This window comes from Lepidochelys kempii, chromosome 6, assembly GCF_965140285.1.
Source record: "Lepidochelys kempii isolate rLepKem1 chromosome 6, rLepKem1.hap1, whole genome shotgun sequence".
In the NCBI taxonomy this organism is placed as follows: domain Eukaryota; kingdom Metazoa; phylum Chordata; order Testudines; family Cheloniidae; genus Lepidochelys; species Lepidochelys kempii.
Genome location: NC_136385.1, coordinates 134,301,966 through 134,319,262, shown reverse-complemented (window position 1 = coordinate 134,319,262; position 17,297 = coordinate 134,301,966). Strand labels below are relative to the sequence as shown.

The following is a 17,297-nucleotide window of genomic DNA, read 5'->3' as shown; positions in this document are numbered from 1 at the left end:
AAATCATGCTGCATAGTAAATAACATGAACTGTACTAAACAGGTGCAAACAAGGCTCATTGTGAATTAAGCTTCTAAGTTGTTGTCTAAAAAGGTTATTATTATGGTGTTCATTTAGTCTCTGTTCACTATGTGAATTCCCACCGCGTTGATTCCATTTACAGGAGTACAATCTTTCCAACATATATTACTTGCATAAAAAGGCCTGAAATTTAATGTATTTAATGTATTTAAACATCATCCTTGAAGTTTGCTTGCTGTCAAAATTAATGCAAAAACGATTCTCCATGGAGCTACAAAAGGTTTTAGTCTAAAATTTTACTGGTGTTGACAGGAACAGACTGCTTCATATGAGTTTAAGGCTAGCAGAAAAGGGAACTAATTTAATGGGTGCATTTATAGTCCAAGAATGGCCAGTTGGGTCTGAAGGAGCCCAGTATAAATTGGTGTAACATTGGATTCTATAGAGAAAGAATTACACTCTCAGCTGGCTGTAAAAAATAAATGTGTTTTTATATCCTTTTCCAGTTGTCAGATAAATACTGATTCTCTAGCACATGTATTATGGGAGAGCCATTGGCTGAGAGATTGATTCAGTGATGAAGGACCATTTTCTAGTCCCTGGGTGATACGCTCTCCTCTGTTTAAAAATACAACCTGCCTAAAAGGAATTTGCTAGAGGGGAAAACCTCAGCACCTACATAGAAGTGCAAATACTGTTTGGGTAACAAATGATTTAGCAACAGTTTATGCTGAGTAAGAACTTTTTAATTCAAGATCATAACCAGATAGCTCAGTATATGGACTGTTTGTTAGAAATAAACCTTCTACAGGAGTTTATCATGTGTTGAAGATGGTCATCAGCACTAAGAATCATCAACCACACCCTCAAGGCTCTGTACATTTTTTAAATGATAATTTGTCAGGTGAAGAAGCCCTCTTGTCTGAGGGACTTGGCGGTCTGAGTCAGAGGTTTGGAACAGCTCCCACGTATGTTAGTTTCAGAAAGACTTGTGGGTGCTCAGCAATTCTGAGGAACAGCACTTAGGGGCTTGATATTGTCTTACTGCTTGTCTTTGCATCTTACAGACTCTTATTCCATTTAATTTCCCAGTTCATGGACAGACTGGATTATTGTTCCCCATTCAAAGTTCCCAGGGCTTGCCTAAAAACGCTCACAAGCTTTGAGCCTGGGACAGCTGTGAAACGTCTTGTCTGTTTGCATATGCAGGGGTGCAGGAGCCATGCCCGTCCCTGGTTATTAGAGAGACAAGGTGGGTGATGTGCTCTTTGTTACTGGACCAAGTTCTGTCTCTCTCACCAACAACAGTTGGTTCAGTAAAAGCTATTAGCTCACCCCCCTGGTCTCCGTGTGTTTATGGCCATTTAAAATGTACTGTCTTTATGGTAGTGTATTTATGGGGCTGGTGAAGTGGTTGTGTAATTCTGGTGTGCGGAGACGTGCTAGAACCCAGCTCTAAGACGAAGACTGTAATTGTACTGGCAGAATTTTCTGGGGGTGAGGGGAATACAGTGTTGTTGCCCAGGGAGTTGGAGAAAGTGATAATCATCTACAATTTGGTTGTGTTCCCTACTTATCTAGCTCTCCACCAACAAAATGGTTAACAATTTATGAATGGTAGACAACAAACTCCTTTGAGTTTGTTCTGCGCATAACACTAAGGGCTTAGGGGTTGGGTAGACCTGTATGTTCCACTTATCGTTTTTAGGAAGACTGGCTGAACAGCTGCGAGGTCTGTACAAACAGGTGCAAGACTCCTTTCCCACCCAGATGACTACTTAGCAGTATCACAAAGACACACCAAAATGGAGGAGTTGACAATGTCTGCTCAGGAGAGGCCAAGGAGAGGCATAACCGGGTGGTGCAGGTCCGAGAATGAGTTGCGTTGGCAGGGTCTTCAAAATGCGCTGCTGACAGTACGTAAAATTCTGCGCCTCTGTTATCCACCTGCTCTTTCCATAAGACCGAACAAATAACATATAAACCACCAAAGAATCCTGTGCCGGTCTGCTGTTTGCTAATGGATGACACCTGTCACCATTAAAAAGTAAACCCACGGCTTATGACTGCCCATCATAGTTATCATGTATTCATTGTATTGGGGTTCTTCTCAGCCTAATGTGACCATCTCCTGTTGGTGTCATCATTTTTCCCGTGGTAGCACCGAGACTATGGCCTCATTGTGCTTCTCAGCGTACAATGTATTGAGAGACAGCCACACCCCCAGCATCCCAATCCCTTGAGCCACAGCCCAGTGCTGTAACCACTAGCCCATCCTTCCTTCCTTTGCCTCCTTATCACATGGGTTGTGTTCCACATGGGAGATATTAACAATGTGCTTTGCACTCTCTTTCAGGCTCTGAAACCTGATCTACAATGGAAAAACTGCTTTTGTATCTGCTGTTCATTGGCGTAGCAGTGAGAGCCCAGATCTGCCCCAAGCGCTGTGTCTGTCAGATTTTGTCTCCAAATCTTGCAACCCTTTGTGCCAAGAAAGGGCTTTTATTTGTTCCCCCAAACATTGACAGAAGGACTGTGGAACTGCGACTGGCAGACAATTTTGTTACAAATATCAAAAGGAAAGATTTTGCCAACATGACCAGCCTCGTGGACCTGACGCTATCCAGGAATACAATAAGTTTTATTACACCTCATGCATTTTCTGATTTGCGCAATTTGCGAGCTTTGCATTTGAACAGCAACAGGTTGACTAAGATCACCAATGACATGTTCAGTGGGCTTTCCAACCTGCACCATTTGATACTTAACAACAATCAGCTGACTTTAATTTCTTCCACAGCGTTTGATGATGTTTTAGCTCTTGAGGAACTGGATTTGTCCTATAACAATCTAGAAACTATCCCTTGGGATGCTGTGGAGAAGATGGTTAGCTTGCACACACTCAGTTTAGACCACAATATGATTGATCACATTCCTAAGGGGACTTTCTCCCACCTCCACAAGATGACCAGGTTAGATGTCACATCAAATAAATTGCAGAAGCTGCCACCTGATCCTCTCTTTCAACGAGCTCAGGTATTAGCAACCTCAGGAATCATCAGCCCCTCTACTTTTGCATTAAGCTTCGGTGGAAACCCTTTGCATTGCAACTGTGAACTCCTGTGGCTGAGGCGTCTTTCCAGAGAGGATGACCTAGAGACTTGCGCTTCTCCTCCACTGTTATCTGGTCGGTATTTTTGGTCAGTCCCAGAGGAAGAGTTCCTGTGTGAACCCCCTCTCATTACTAGACATACCCATGAGCTCAGAGTGCTGGAGGGTCAACGGGCAACTCTGAGATGTAAGGCCCGGGGCGATCCAGAGCCAGCCATTCACTGGATTTCACCAGAAGGCAAACTTATTTCAAATGCAACAAGGTCGTTGGTGTACGACAATGGAACGCTAGACATACTTATAACAACTGTGAAGGATACAGGCTCCTTCACCTGCATAGCATCGAACCCTGCAGGAGAAGCCACTCAAATGGTGGATCTTCACATAATCAAACTTCCTCATTTGCTAAACAGTACAAACCACATTCATGAGCCTGACCCTGGCTCCTCGGACATCTCAACCTCCACCAAGTCAGGATCCAATGCGAGCAGTAATAATGGGGAGACTAAAGTCAGCCAGGATAAGAAAGTTGTAGTAGCAGAAGCAACGTCATCCACTGTGCTACTCAAATTTAATTTTCAAAGAAATATACCTGGAATACGTATGTTTCAAATCCAGTACAATGGTACTTATGATGATTCACTTGTTTACAGGTAAGACAGAGCCAACCACATCTGTATCTGCACTTAGCTCTCCATCAAATTGTTTCCTATTGATTTATTAATGCACTGTTTCATTGCAGTCCATTACTGAGGAGTGGTTACAATATCACTTCTCCTGATCAGAATACGGTCCTCGGAAACATATGGCGCAGGGCTTTTGAAAGACTAATGCAATTTTCAACTAACAAATAGGAAAATTACTTTGAATAGTGTTATTTTTGGATAATCCAATCTGACCTTTATTCCCTGCGGTAATCTGATCAGCAGAAGGATTGTAAAGTTAGATGAGTTAAATGGTTCTTACACCCTCAGGTTTTGAAAACCTGGGAGAAAGATGTCAATAATGTATGTCCGCTAAGGCCCTCGAATGCTATCCTCAGTCTCTCTGCCGTGCAGCCTGGTGCAGAGCCCGCAGAGGTGTTTTATGTGCTAAGTGGATTTGTTTCCAAGTCAGCTACTGTAACAGTCCCACCTTTCAAAACCAATTTGTCATAAATGATTTTTGTTATTTAGCAGTGGCTGTTCTAAGGAGCTCTGTGCTGCCGAGCAAGGCAATTAGTGGGCTTGCCAATGGGAGAGGCAGCACCATTGGCTCAGAGCCATTTGAATTGGCTCCGTGTAACGTTAGACTGCCCGGGTGCCGTGTGTTAACACCAGAGGGATTGGCCTCTTCGGGGCGATCGCCTTCACAGGTGACTTGAGAGCTGGGGATGGGAGATGACTGTGAGTGCCTTGTTTAATAACACCAGTTCCCTTGTCCCCCAGAATGATACCTCCCACGAGCAAAACCTTCCTGGTCAACAACCTGGCCGCTGGGACTGTCTACGACTTGTGTGTCTTGGCAATCTATGACGACGGCATCACCTCCCTCACGGCCACCAGGGTCGTCGGGTGCATACAGTTTACTACCGAGCAGGATTATGTCCGTTGCCATTTCATGCAATCCCAGTTCCTGGGCGGCACCATGATTATCATCATTGGTGGGATTATCGTGGCCTCCGTGCTCGTGTTCATCATCATCCTCATGATCCGCTACAAGGTGTGTAACAACAGTGGGCAGCACAAGGCGACCAAGGTCAGCAATGTTTATTCTCAGACCAACGGGGCTCAGGTACAAGGCTGCAGTGGTGCGATGCCCCCGTCAATGTCCAAACAGGCTGTCGGGCATGAGGAGAGCGTCCAGTGCTCCAGGGTCTCTAAGGACAGTGTGACTCAGTCCTCAGACACTTGCTCGAGCCAGGACCCCACTACCACTACCTCTGCCCTGCCTCACACGTGGACTTCCAGCGCCTCTGCCTCCCAAAAGCAGAAGAGAAAGCCTGGGCCAAAGCCAAGCAACGAGCCACCGAGCGAAGCTCTCACAAATATCGAGTCCCAGAACACTAACCGAAATAACTCCACTGCGCTGCAGCTAGCTAGTCGTCCCCCGGCCTCTGCCAAAGGGCCCCCCACCTACAAAAGAGCACAATCAAAGCCAAGTAAGTTTCTCACTTTGCCAGCTGAAACATCCAGAGCAAAGCGCAGGTACTCCCTGAATGGAGAATTAATGGAATACCATTGTTATGGTAACTCCCAGAACACAGGTGGATTATGGTCTAAAAGGAGCATGTCTATGAATGGGATGCTAATTCAGTCAGACAATTCTGATGTGGATAGTGGAAAAGCAACTTTCTCGAGTTCTGAGTGGATATTGGAAAGCACTGTGTGACCTGCTTTTTAAAGTGTATTTTATTTTATTGCCATGAAAAACAAAACAGCAAACATTGTCTGAGACCTCCCTGCTGGGAGATGGGGATTTGGAATCCCACTCCTGTCTCGCTGAGTTCTGGCTTGTCCATGCAGGGTTGTGTGTGAGCTGCCCAGGGCACACAGGGTTTGTTATGTTTATTTTATTTTATTTAATATAACAACCGAAGGCAACATTCAAAGATAAAATGATTAAAGGGAAAAAGCATGAAACAGCACCAGTGCCTTCCCCTACTCTAGGACTGGCTTCCTGGTTCTGCAGTAGCAGAAAACAAAAGAGAGTTTCACAGAAAAAGCCTTTTCTAAAGGAAATGCTCTTTCCTCCAAGCTAACAAAAGACAACTGATGGATCAATCAGTAAAATGATATTTTTTAAAACGATCAGACTGTATGTTTCTTTTCAGTGACCATGGTGTTGCCTTTGTTTTTAGGCAAATGCTGTACAGAAACAACAACTCTGTGTTGTTATGTTGTGTAAAATAAAATACTCAATAAGTATACCCAGCCAGTGTTAAAGGAAGTCCCCTTTGAAGCAGCATTCTTGGTGTAGGTGCCTTAGGGGTTCCCTGGTATTGATGTTACCCAGCTGGTGCAGGGAGGGGAGGGGAAAGGCGATGCCCTCAGCAGTCTGGTGCGAGTAAAGGCTCTGTCTGAGTGTGCGGGAATGAAGACCCAGGGCCAGATCCTCAGCTGGTGGAGATGGGTGTTGCTCCACCCCAGCCAGTGACAATGTCTGTACACCCACAGAGGACCTGGCTCAGAGCCATAATCCCAAATGCCGGCATGTCTGCATTCAGGGCTTTGAAGTGTGTTGGGGGTGGGGGCAGCAAAGGGTCTGAGCATGACAGGTTTGTTAGTTTCAGAATAAATGGAGAAAAACAATAATGCAGGGCCCAGAGCTGCCGTCCCTAATCAGTAAAGACACGTGGTGATTGCAATGGGGGGTTATGGGTGCAAGCGCAGGAGTGTCGGGCTCAGAAATCTGCAGCCAGCCTCGCTAGCAGGAAACCTGCCCAGTCTTCATCCCCACTTTAGCAAGGACCTGTCAGGATGGCGGCCTGGACACAGTACCCCAGCCAAACACTGTAGAGCCAGGCAACACCAGCGCTTAATTTAGCCATCTGAAACAAGCGGCCTGGGTCCTGGGTGCTGGAACCCTTCCATGACCCTGCATCGTGACAACCTACTGCTTCTCATGCATGAGAAACAGTAGATCTGCCAAGACACAGTCCCCAGTACAGGCCTTAGATTAGACGTGAGTGCATAGTGTGAAGATTAGTGATGGTTAAAAGGAAGGCACTCCTTTTCATGTTAAGATAAATCTCTCTGAGGCTGCAGGGCATGACTAGGCAGGTGTATCATCTTCTGGCAAATTAATAATATTAACTAATAATTAATCATTAATACAATCCTTTCCCAGCCCTGGTGCTTCTTATGGTTGTCATTTCTGTGCGTTTGCATACTGTTTGGAGATTTCTCCGCTGTCTGGGTATGATAAGGGGCATGGAAGGCAGTCCCATCCATGAACTCGCCAGTTATCCGATTGTTGTGCCTTGGGATTTAAATCTCATTTTTCAATTATACGATTCGAAACAAAGAGAGAAGAGTGATGCTGTGAAGGAGTGGCGAGATAGAACTGCTGAGAGAGCCACTCCAGTCTGTTGCATAAAACATAAATGTGCGGAAATAGTTGCCTAACTATTGAAACAGTCATTTTCGCAAGGAAAACAAGTGTTTCTATTGCTCTGTTGGGTCCATTCCCCCCCCCCCCCCAGTACATTCCACTCTTCCCTTCACCTCAGCTCATTTGTTCTCTGTGTCTAAATCAGAGATATTTTAATGGCGTGACAATTGTAATATGCTACTCAATGTAATTCAATAGTTTTAGCCTCACTTTGGCAACAAATCATACCTATCCAGTAGTTAAGGTAGTAGGCCCTTTTTCCTTAGCAGTATTAGTGTTTTGAGGATTACAGTAACCAAGTGAGAGATTTTGCTCTCTGGTCAAAATGGTATTTTATACCCAGTAGTTTGGTGCTTGAAACCAATAATAAAAATAATTCTCAATGATCTGTTACAGGACAGCCCAGTTTTGCATCAGCTTAGCCCCTTGTCAGGCCGATCCTGCAATGTTGCTATTGCCATCACTGGATTGCATCTGCAAAGGCATTGCAGGATTGGGCCCAGAAAGGGCCCCATCAGAGTCTACTAGAAGATAGACCATGTTTTGACTCTGTGCTGGAAGGAGAGAAACCCTCTTTCTAAAAATATACCATTTTTTCCCCATGCAACTGCAGAGACCCACAAGAAAACCTAAGCTCAAAATGATGATATTCAATTCCCAATGAGCAAGTTAAAAACCTTGGGTTTCTCTGCCATCCATGCATTATAGGTCCCTTTCGGCAGGGGCACACACTGATAGCTGCTAAAACGTTGTGTCACAAAGCATCCCCACCTATTTATTCTAATTCCCGTAGTCTTAAAGCGAAGGTGTTGTCAGACATGGTTAAGAGAAAATACCATGTGGTCTGTACTGAGGGAATAAAATACTATGGAGCCAGTGTATTGAACCTGTGCGTAGGTGAGAAGGTAGCTTTACAGGGTTTTCTGCTGATCTGTTTGTTTCAATCATGCGCAGTTTAAAAGTAACAAACTACAATGCTATATATGTTGTCTGAAATTGGAACTAACGTGTGTCTAACGTGCTGTGCAAGTGCCAAAATATTAATAGCTTCTTGGGTTTTTCTTTTTTACACTAACGAGTCAGTTTTGTAAACACTAAAGCTAAAAAATCCATCCACTGTGCATTTCCGTCAGAGGCTTTCGGGGACCAGATGGCACAGTTTGGTTTAATTCTATGGTAACATTACAGGAATATTTAGATTGGATATCAGAGAAGGTTATTCACGTGGCTCTCTCTCCCTTCATCTGAAATACATGCAGTGTATATGCATTGGGCATAAAATGTCTGCCATTCCACTGTAATAAATGTGCAACAGGACCTTTCATTTTATTCAGGTTTTCCATGGGCTTGACTCCTCCAAAGTGTGGAACATCCTAGGATGGAGGAGAATCCGTATTCTTCCAATTCTGCAAAGCCAGCTGTGTCAATTGCTTGGGGGCAGAGTGTGCTCGGACAAAGGCATTCATTATTCAGAAGAACAAAACTTACACACACATACTCAGTGTGAACTACTGGAAACCTTTCAGAAAAGAAGAGAGATGGTTAGCAAGGGCTGGTGAAATCCCCCCTGTGCAAGGAGGCCAGCATAAGAACTAGGTACCACTAAATTCTTGGAACTTAATGGCACCTATCTCATGTACGGGCTCCCTGCACAGGTGCCTTTCACCCACTGAGACCACTAGGGATTGTGCTTAGCACTTAGCCAGCAGAAGACTTTCCGCAATGAATCACCTCAGGTGCCTGTGGCTTGTAAAATACAGACCCTGTTCCAAAGGGGCAATGCGAGCCGGATTCCGATGCTAAGAGCTCCACATGAAATGGGACCTTCTCTTATAATCACCAGAGGGGGGGAAATTCACAAGCGTGTTATTGGTTCTCAAAATTGCTGGCATGTACCTCCTCTCCCACCCCTTCTGAAATTAACTGTTCTGCTGAAAGAACAGGCACTGGGGTTGCTGTCATGGTTTGGATGGAGAAACAGTGCTGGGCGCAGAGAGGGTTTGCTGTGTTAGAGGTTCTCTGTGCTGCCTTTCTGGTTGTGCTTTGGGGGGGTTCCTTGCTCTGGGCTGAATATGGGATAGTTCAGTTCTTGGGGCAGATGTGGCTTGACTTCTGCCATTGTATTTTTATTGGCTTGAAAACGCTCCAGTTTCCTCATGCTCCTATGCAAAAGAGCAACAATAGAACCATCAGCTAGAACAACGTGTCCCAGCCCCACCCCCTCCAGGAAAAGATGGAGTCCCAGCTGCCAGCCTGTCCAGCTTCCATTCAGCTCCATGTTGTCCTTTAGCCCAAATTCTGGCTCTCTGCCCCGCCTCTCAGGGAATGCAGAAAATAGAGACAAGGGCCCACCAGTGAAGCATGGGCTGCATGCAGAATTGTGTAGCTGGGAAAGCAGATGGTAGATGCTGCTGGGTGTGTTAGTATCCAAGGGTACTGGAGAAGGTTCAGCCTCTCAAGGATGCGTATGGTTACCCCATTATTAAGTACTGTTCCTAAATCAGCCAATCTTGTCCGTCCCATGGAAAACTCAGCTCCCTGATGTTTTGTTGCCTAGTCTGTCCATAATACCCAGGTGAGGTCATTGTGACAGTTCAGAAACCCTTTGACCCACCTCTTTTGCAGTGGCCAGGTGCATCGTGTCACCCACTTTTAGGTAGAAAGCCACTTTCTCAATGTGCCTACCAGACGAACGTTCACACCGGGCTCTTGGTCGCTGACTGGTGGTTTTGCAAACCTCTTTCGTTTATGCCAACTCGTAAAAATCAGCCAACTCGTAAAAATCAGCCAAGTCTAGATCATAGAATCATAGAATATCAGGGTTGGAAGGGACCCCAGAAGGTCATCTAGTCCAACCCAATGCTCAAAGCAGGACCAATTCCCAGTTAAATCATCCCAGCCAGGGCTTTGTCAAGCCTGACCTTAAAAAACTCTAAGGAAGGAGATTCTACCACCTCCCTAGGTAACGCATTCCAGTGTTTCACTACCCTCATAGTGAAAAGATCAACACTTTTCCCCTGTAAACTGAACATAGCTCCCCCTTATGACCTGAGAGCGTGCCTGGTAAATATAGGGTGCCAAATCACAGAAGCTTTGCTAGCATGTTCATTCAAAGCAGCTCCTTCGATGCTGTATTATACCTCAGTGAAAACTGCAGGAGCCATGGACCCCTCTAAACTGAGCAGAAAATGGAGCCCCAAAGGGCACTATTCACAGAGCGCTCCTCTCACCAGCATTAAGCTTTTGTGTGCGAGGTTTGAAATCAAAATTGGGATCTTGCCTTTTGATTGATGCATAACGTGTGTTTCCAGAGCAGAAGAGCTGTAACAATCTGCTAAACCAGCTGGGAAGAGGGAGGCCTTTGAGCCTGCTCTCTCTTTGCGAAGCTGTAAGAAGGCTTAGCTTTGCTGCTAATGAAACCATGGTCTTATTGCCCAAGGAACATTCAAAAGAACTGACAACTGTTTGTCATGCTCTGATTGTCCATTGTTTAGGCAATCACCTTTCAGAAGGCTGAGAACCACATTACGAATCAGATCCTCAAATGATGTAAATCGGCATGTCAATGGAGCTACTCCCATTTACACAAGCTGAGGCTCTGACCCAGAGTATTATGCTTGCGCTTGCTTTTGCATGGAGCAAACACTGTGCTGCATTTTCCTATGTCCCTGATGTTGCAAAGTCAATGGGAATCCTTCTGGGGAATGCCCTGTCCGTTTCACCAGCAGCACCTCTGAGGACAACAGCAGCAAGGTGCACCATGCAGAGGAGGGAGAAACTGTTTTTTCCTAATTAATTAATGCAGCAAGCAGCAGAGGGGGAGTCTATACACAGGGCCTTCTCATAATACAGTATTCGTGTTTGTCACTGTTATTATTTCCCATTGCCTCGTACTTATTAAAAGCAAACGTTGACTCTAGAAGTTGCTGTTCAGCAGAATTCCTGCAGTTTGCAGCCTCACGAAATTTGTATCAAAACTTACTGGCTCAGTTGCAAAGTCTGCTCCTTCGCTGTTACCATGCCAAGTGTGAAATCCATTCTTTGAACCCCTCTATACAAAAAGTTACTTGCCCCAGGCAAACAGATTTAATTATTTGTGACTAAATTTAAGGCAGAAAAGGCTTTTGGTTAAATACCAAACCAGCCAGTTGTCAGTTTTGTGCTGGAAATGGCCCACCTTGATTATCATGCACATTGTAGGGAGAGTTGTCACTTTGGATGAGCTATTACCAGCAGGAGAGTGAGTTTGTGTGTGTGGTTTTTGGAGGGGGGTGAGGGGGTGAGAGAACCTGGATTTGTGCAGGAAATGGCCCACCTTGATTATCATGCACATTGTGAAGAGAGTTGTCACTTTGGATGGGCTATTACCAGCAGGAGAGTGAGTTTGGGGGGGGGGGGGGGAGGTGGAGGGTGAGAAAACCTGGATTTGTGCTGGAAATGGCCCAACTTGATGATCACTTTAGATAAGCTATTACCAGCAGGACAGTGGGGTGGGAGGAGGTATTGTTTCATGATCTCTGTGTGTATATAATGTCTGCTGCAGTTTCCACGGTATGCATCCGATGAAGTGAGCTGTAGCTCACGAAAGCTCATGCTCAAATAAATTGGTTAGTCTCTAAGGTGCCACAAGTACCCCTTTTCTTTTTGCGAATACAGACTAACACGGCTGTTACTCTGAAACCATACATACATACAGAGAAGGTGGAAGTTGCCATACAAACTGTGAGAGGCTAATTAATTAAGATGAGCTATTATCAGCAGGAGAAAAAAACTTTTGTAGTGGTAATGAAGATGGCCCATTTAGACAGTTGACAAGAAGGTGGGAGGATACTTAACATGGGGCAATAGATACAATTTCAACAGCCACTCCCAGTCTCTATTCAAACCCAAGTTAATGGTATCTAGTTTGCATATTAATTCAAGCTCAGCATTTTCTCCTTGAAGTCTGTTTTTGAAGCTTTTCTGTTACAGAATTGCCACCCTTAAGTCTTTTACTGAGTGGCCAGAGAGGTTGAAGTTTTCTCCTACCGGTTTTTGAATGTTGTGATTCCTGATGTCAGATTTATGTTCATTCAAGTAAGAAACATAAAAATGCATTACATTGCCTGCACTTACAAATGTCAGGGTTCTGCTTCTGCACACTTCCTGCATCATGGCGCTTGCTTGCAGTTCCAGACCAGTGCTGGGGTATGCCGTGGGTAAGTGGTTTCTCCTGATGTTGCTCTACTTTGATTCCGCCTATAGCCCTGCCTGTAGAGTTCGTGTCCTTCTTATTGTCGCCTTTCACGATGTAAGTGCCACCTCAGATCCTGTGGGTGCAACAAATTACAACCTCTCGCGCTCACAACATTCTAGCCTCACTTTGTTTTCTGCAGCCTATCGAACTGGGACACCCGCGAAGAGTGATACCGTTATTCTTTCTTTTTTCTATACAGGGCTAGGAAGATAAATTAGCCATTAGATTTCGACGGTCAGAGTAAATCAATACTGTAAGTAACAATTTGTACCAGTTACATATTCTCCCTTTTATAGTCCAGTGTGGGTCTGATCTCGCTTTCCTGAGGGACCCAAATCCACCATTGCTCGCAGTGGGGAAATGGGGCATGCAGGGCATTTTGGTTACAGGAGGACCTATACAGGGTGACCAGAGAGCAAGGGTGAAAAATCGGGACGGGGGTGGGGGGTAAAAGCACCTGTATAAGAGAAACCCCCAAATATTGGGACTGTCCCTATAAAATCAAGACATCTGGTCATCCTGCCTAGGTAAATACATCTGAGCAACATTAGCAGAGTGGATAGAGTTTGAATCCTGCTCACCTTACTCACAAGAGGCTTTGGATGCAACTGGCCAACTCCCAAGAATCAGGTGCCCAGGACGATGTCATAAAAAAGGAGAAAGCATAATCAGCAGCGATGATAACTGACCGTTCCTGGAGAACGCACTGCTACCCAAGCACAGAACCCGCTGAGACAAGCTATGTTGCATAAGGAGATTTTTAAGAGCTCTGTATCTTACCTTTGCACTTTAGAGACAGGTTGTTTCCTGATAAAGCCAGCACTTAGAACCAAGATAACACAGCTAGCTGGCTGCACACTCATTTGCTTCTTTGAGACTGCCGGCTTCCTGTGAAAATACCACTTAATTTCTGTGTTTCCATTCGCCTGCCTTCAAGAACGCTGAATCAAACGGCACCCCGCACAAGCACCCTGCCAGTACCAGAGAGCGGCAGGTTTCTGGAAGCTAGGGATGCCATGCACCCGCCATGTTGCTGAGAAGAGGAGATTGTTTTCTCTGCGTGTAGCACTCTTGCCCCATCTTTGCAGTGATGTGCATTTATCACGTGCCATTGTCACTTGCCTTAGACTCAGCTCTTTGGAGCAGGACAGGGTGACCAGACGTCCCCATTTTATAGGGGCAGTCCTGGTCTTATAGAGGTGCCTATTACCCCGCATCCTGTCCCAATTTGTCAGACTGGCTGTCTGGTCACCCTAGGGCAGGACCATCTTTCCTTTCCCTGTGCATATCTAGGGCCTGGCCCAATGGGGCCCTGCCCTCCGTTGGGGCCACTGAGGGCTACAGCAAGACAAACAAACAGTGGCTGTCATGATGATCCCTCCATGGAAATGTCACCTACTCCATGTCAGAACCAGGAGGGCATTTGAAAATTCACCCCTTCCCCATTTCCATAGGGTGCCTTTGGCCCAATCATGCTCCTAGCCCTCATTTCCAGCAAGCTTCATGACATTTCCCCCCAGACCTAGAAGCCCTGGGATTCACACCCATTGGTGAGGGTGCGGGGCGGGACTGGGGGAGCAATGGAGAGCTGGAGCTCTGGTGGAGCCATGGGAATCCCCTGGAATCCCCCAACCCCTCAGATCCTGGGTGCTGGTGGCGGGGGGGAGTTGTATCTGGACCTCACAGCCTGCCCTGCAAGGGCGAATCCCACCCCAGATGGAGCAGCGGGTAGAAAGCTGGTGGCATTTTGTCACTGTATCCCATCCTATTCCCACTGGACTGGGTAACACAGCCCAGATTCAGCCTTCTGCAGACTGTGCCCGCCAGACGAGACAGCTGGACCTGGAATAATTGACCTTAGGGAACAGGCTGAAGGCCTCTGAAAACCTCAGCAAACTAGGAAGCAGTTTTAAAATACATGCTAGGCCCTGTTAAACTGCCACACGTACAACATGGCATTTTGAAATGTCAGTCATTAGACTAGTGTCTAAAAAATTCCTTCCTCTTCCCCACTCAGTGGGGCGCTAGATGAGCTCACTAGCAGCTTTTGGAAAAATACGGATCTATTTCAAGTGCGCCACAGTGCATTTCAAACAGCTTATCAGGGTAGGTCCAAGGATCGGCACGTGCTGGCCTGGGTAAGCTGTAAACTGTGCACACGACTGTAAAGTGATTTTTTTTTTTTTAAATCCATGCGACACCCACAAAGGAAGGGGTCATTTGAAGTTTTGTTGTTGGAACAGCATGTGCGGGGGGGTGGGGGGGGATTCGGTACAAATCAGTCAAAGCACGTGAAACGTGGGATTCCCTCCACAGAGCCAAGTGACTGTTCTGTCATTGGCTTGAACGAGCCAAGGACCAGCCCTAGAATTTGCAAACGTAAGATGGATTGCAGAGCAATGTCTTTTGTCCTAGTAATTGGCACTGCAGTGGGCTCCACCTTCTGTCTTTCAGTTACTGCTGGTTGAATAGGAGGGTTAGTTAAATACTGTAGTCAATTAATGTTGCAATGGGGGGGTAACTTATTCCGTTAATTGTTTTTTCTTCATTATTCACCTGGCTTTGCTTGCCAAGTGTTGGCATTTGTGTTTGCAAACAGCCACCCTATGGTAGTGCAGGAGGGATTCTTTTCAGCCTCTCCTTGTGCTGAAAAGCGCTGGCCAGCTGTGGCTGGCTCAATGGCAGGCATGGAGTGTGGGGGGCGGGTTATGCAATGGTAGTTGGACTATACCAGTCAGAAAAGTGTTTCTGCACCCTCCCATTGGCCCTGCATTTGTAGGACATGTGATTAACTGACAGTCTAAGCCATACCCCCTTATCTCCTTATTGCCTTTGTTTTGGTTCTTTTCACAGGCGCAGGAATTGAGCTGAAGAACGCCTGCCCTCTGCCACCTCCAAAAAGTGTTGCCATTGATGTTTTCACTCAGAAAAAAACAACATGATCCAACTCACTGAAGATTAAGCTGTTGAACCAATTCTCACCCCAGCAGAAACTCTCATTTGACATCTACAGCCTGCACCAACAGGACGTGGAGATTGGCTCCCTTGGATAAACATGCTTTCCCGGTTCCTGGATTCCCCACGCCCCCAACTTCGACATTCATTCTAAATATCTTTTCTGGCCTTCAAGATTTTTTAAATAAATAATATGGTGGCAACAGCTTCCATATGAACTCGTGTTAAATGTTGCCAGTGGTGAATTCACAGACTGTAAAATGCTCAGTAACTTATATCACCTTAACAAATAAACATTTTACTATGGCAGAGTTTGCATACTGGCTGATTTATAAAGGCAGGGCTTGGTAAATGCTAGCTGACTGTCACAGGTCTGTGATGCCATTCCTCCCAAAGGAGCCCTACACACGTCACAAACAGTAATCAATTCACCCCCTCTCCCCAATAATATGCTTCCCCCTCTGGGGTGGCATGTGGCAGCTGTTTGTGCAACACAAGAGCACGGTTTAAGGTAGAGAGAAGAAGCGTATCCTGTGTTTGCATTTAAAGAGGCACTAGCAGGATTTCACCTGACTCCCCTGGAATTCAGTCTATCTCCCTACAGCATCTGTCCACCATTTACGCTGTGCTCATTCCGGTAGAATCGCTCAGTAGCAAGCGGATCCCTTCCTCCCTCCCTGGGCAGTACTGAGCCACCTGTGCGCGGAGCAGCTCTTCTCCTTGGCTCATGAAGAGCCTGCAGAAGAGCTCATTTGTTGTGCTGTTTGGTGCTCTGGGTGGCACTGGGGTGGGGTCATGTATTTTCCATCTGTTTTCCCAGCACAGGGTGTGCCCCGAGTCCTCCTCCCTTCCCTTTGCAAAGGCTCAGAGAACTGCATCCCATCGATACTGCAGGGGAAATGTAGGCAGCAAGGAAGCCACTGACTGAGCACTAAATAAGGCTGCCTTGTGGCCTGGGCACGAGGGCTAACACCGCTGCTCTCGGCATGGTCAGTCCTGTGGGTTACATCTCAGCCAAATGGTGGCACCTCTGACAACAGAGACCACGAGCTCACACGGTGTACGTGACCTGCTGAACGTTCCACACAAATGCTTAACTAAGAACCCGTCCCAATGCCCCGGTGTCTTGTGAGCCTATTATACAGCCTCCCGCACGGAGACACAGCCTGCCAGACGGCTAGGGTGCAGGACCTCCTGCATTCCACACGTGCCAGGCCAGGAGCTCAGGCTGCGGCTGCCCTGAGACACTGAATGGTTCGAGGGGCGGATTACTTTTCAAATAGTGGGTTTCGGGATGCGTGCGCCTTTCCCGTCAAGAATCTCAAACAGCCTTATTGATGCCATCATTACAGCGTCTGCACAAGCCACAGGAAAGCAGACAGCTCAGGGGAGCATCTGTGTAACAGCTCTGAGTAACTAGTACTATTCCTGTTTGTGTCGCACTAATGCCTCCAGGCCATGTCTAGGGCAGGGCCCGTTGTACTTGCTGCTGTACAAACATATTGACAATACAGTCCCTGTCCCAAAGCGTGAGCAGTGTAAAGGGCTGGCCTTTAGGAGAGGAGGAGCAGAAAAAAACCATACTCGCTTGACATTTCAAGAGGAATTTAGAGAAGCAACATGTAATTACAGTTTGGGTCTGGAACCGAACCTACCACCCTCACGCTTGCAATCGGTGTCATGGCCCACACTGCGTTTTTACATGGATTGTAATAATGGTATTTACCTGTTCCTTGGGAAATACCAGAAAGTGTCCATGGGTTTGATGCCGTACTGCCTGGGTGTGCTTGTCTCCAGTCTGAAAAGGGAGTATGTTAATTTTGCCAAGAAAAGTATTTCATTTGTATAATGTCGAAACTGGTGCCCACACATCACCACCTCT

At 46.2% G+C, this 17,297-nt stretch overlaps 1 protein-coding gene across 6 annotated transcripts in view; it reads left to right on the top strand.

The window, feature by feature from the left end:
• The window catches only part of LRFN5 (leucine rich repeat and fibronectin type III domain containing 5), a 161,313-nt gene extending 145,589 nt beyond the window's left edge, over positions 1-15,724 (top strand). For 3 of the 6 annotated variants that reach the window (XM_073350297.2, XM_073350301.2, XM_073350299.2), the window contains exons 2-3: positions 2,378-3,785; positions 4,560-8,757. In XM_073350297.2, the coding sequence (XP_073206398.1) occupies positions 2,398-3,785; positions 4,560-5,502 (2,331 nt within the window). In that variant the 5' untranslated portion in view covers positions 2,378-2,397 and the 3' untranslated portion in view covers positions 5,503-8,757. Of the gene's footprint in view, positions 1-1,731; positions 1,938-2,377; positions 3,786-4,559; positions 8,758-12,659; positions 12,714-15,313 lie in introns of those variants that run through there. The other 3 variants (XM_073350304.2, XM_073350303.2, XM_078853425.1) reach the window with 3 other exon arrangements.
• The last annotated feature ends 1,573 nt before the right edge of the window (positions 15,725-17,297 follow it).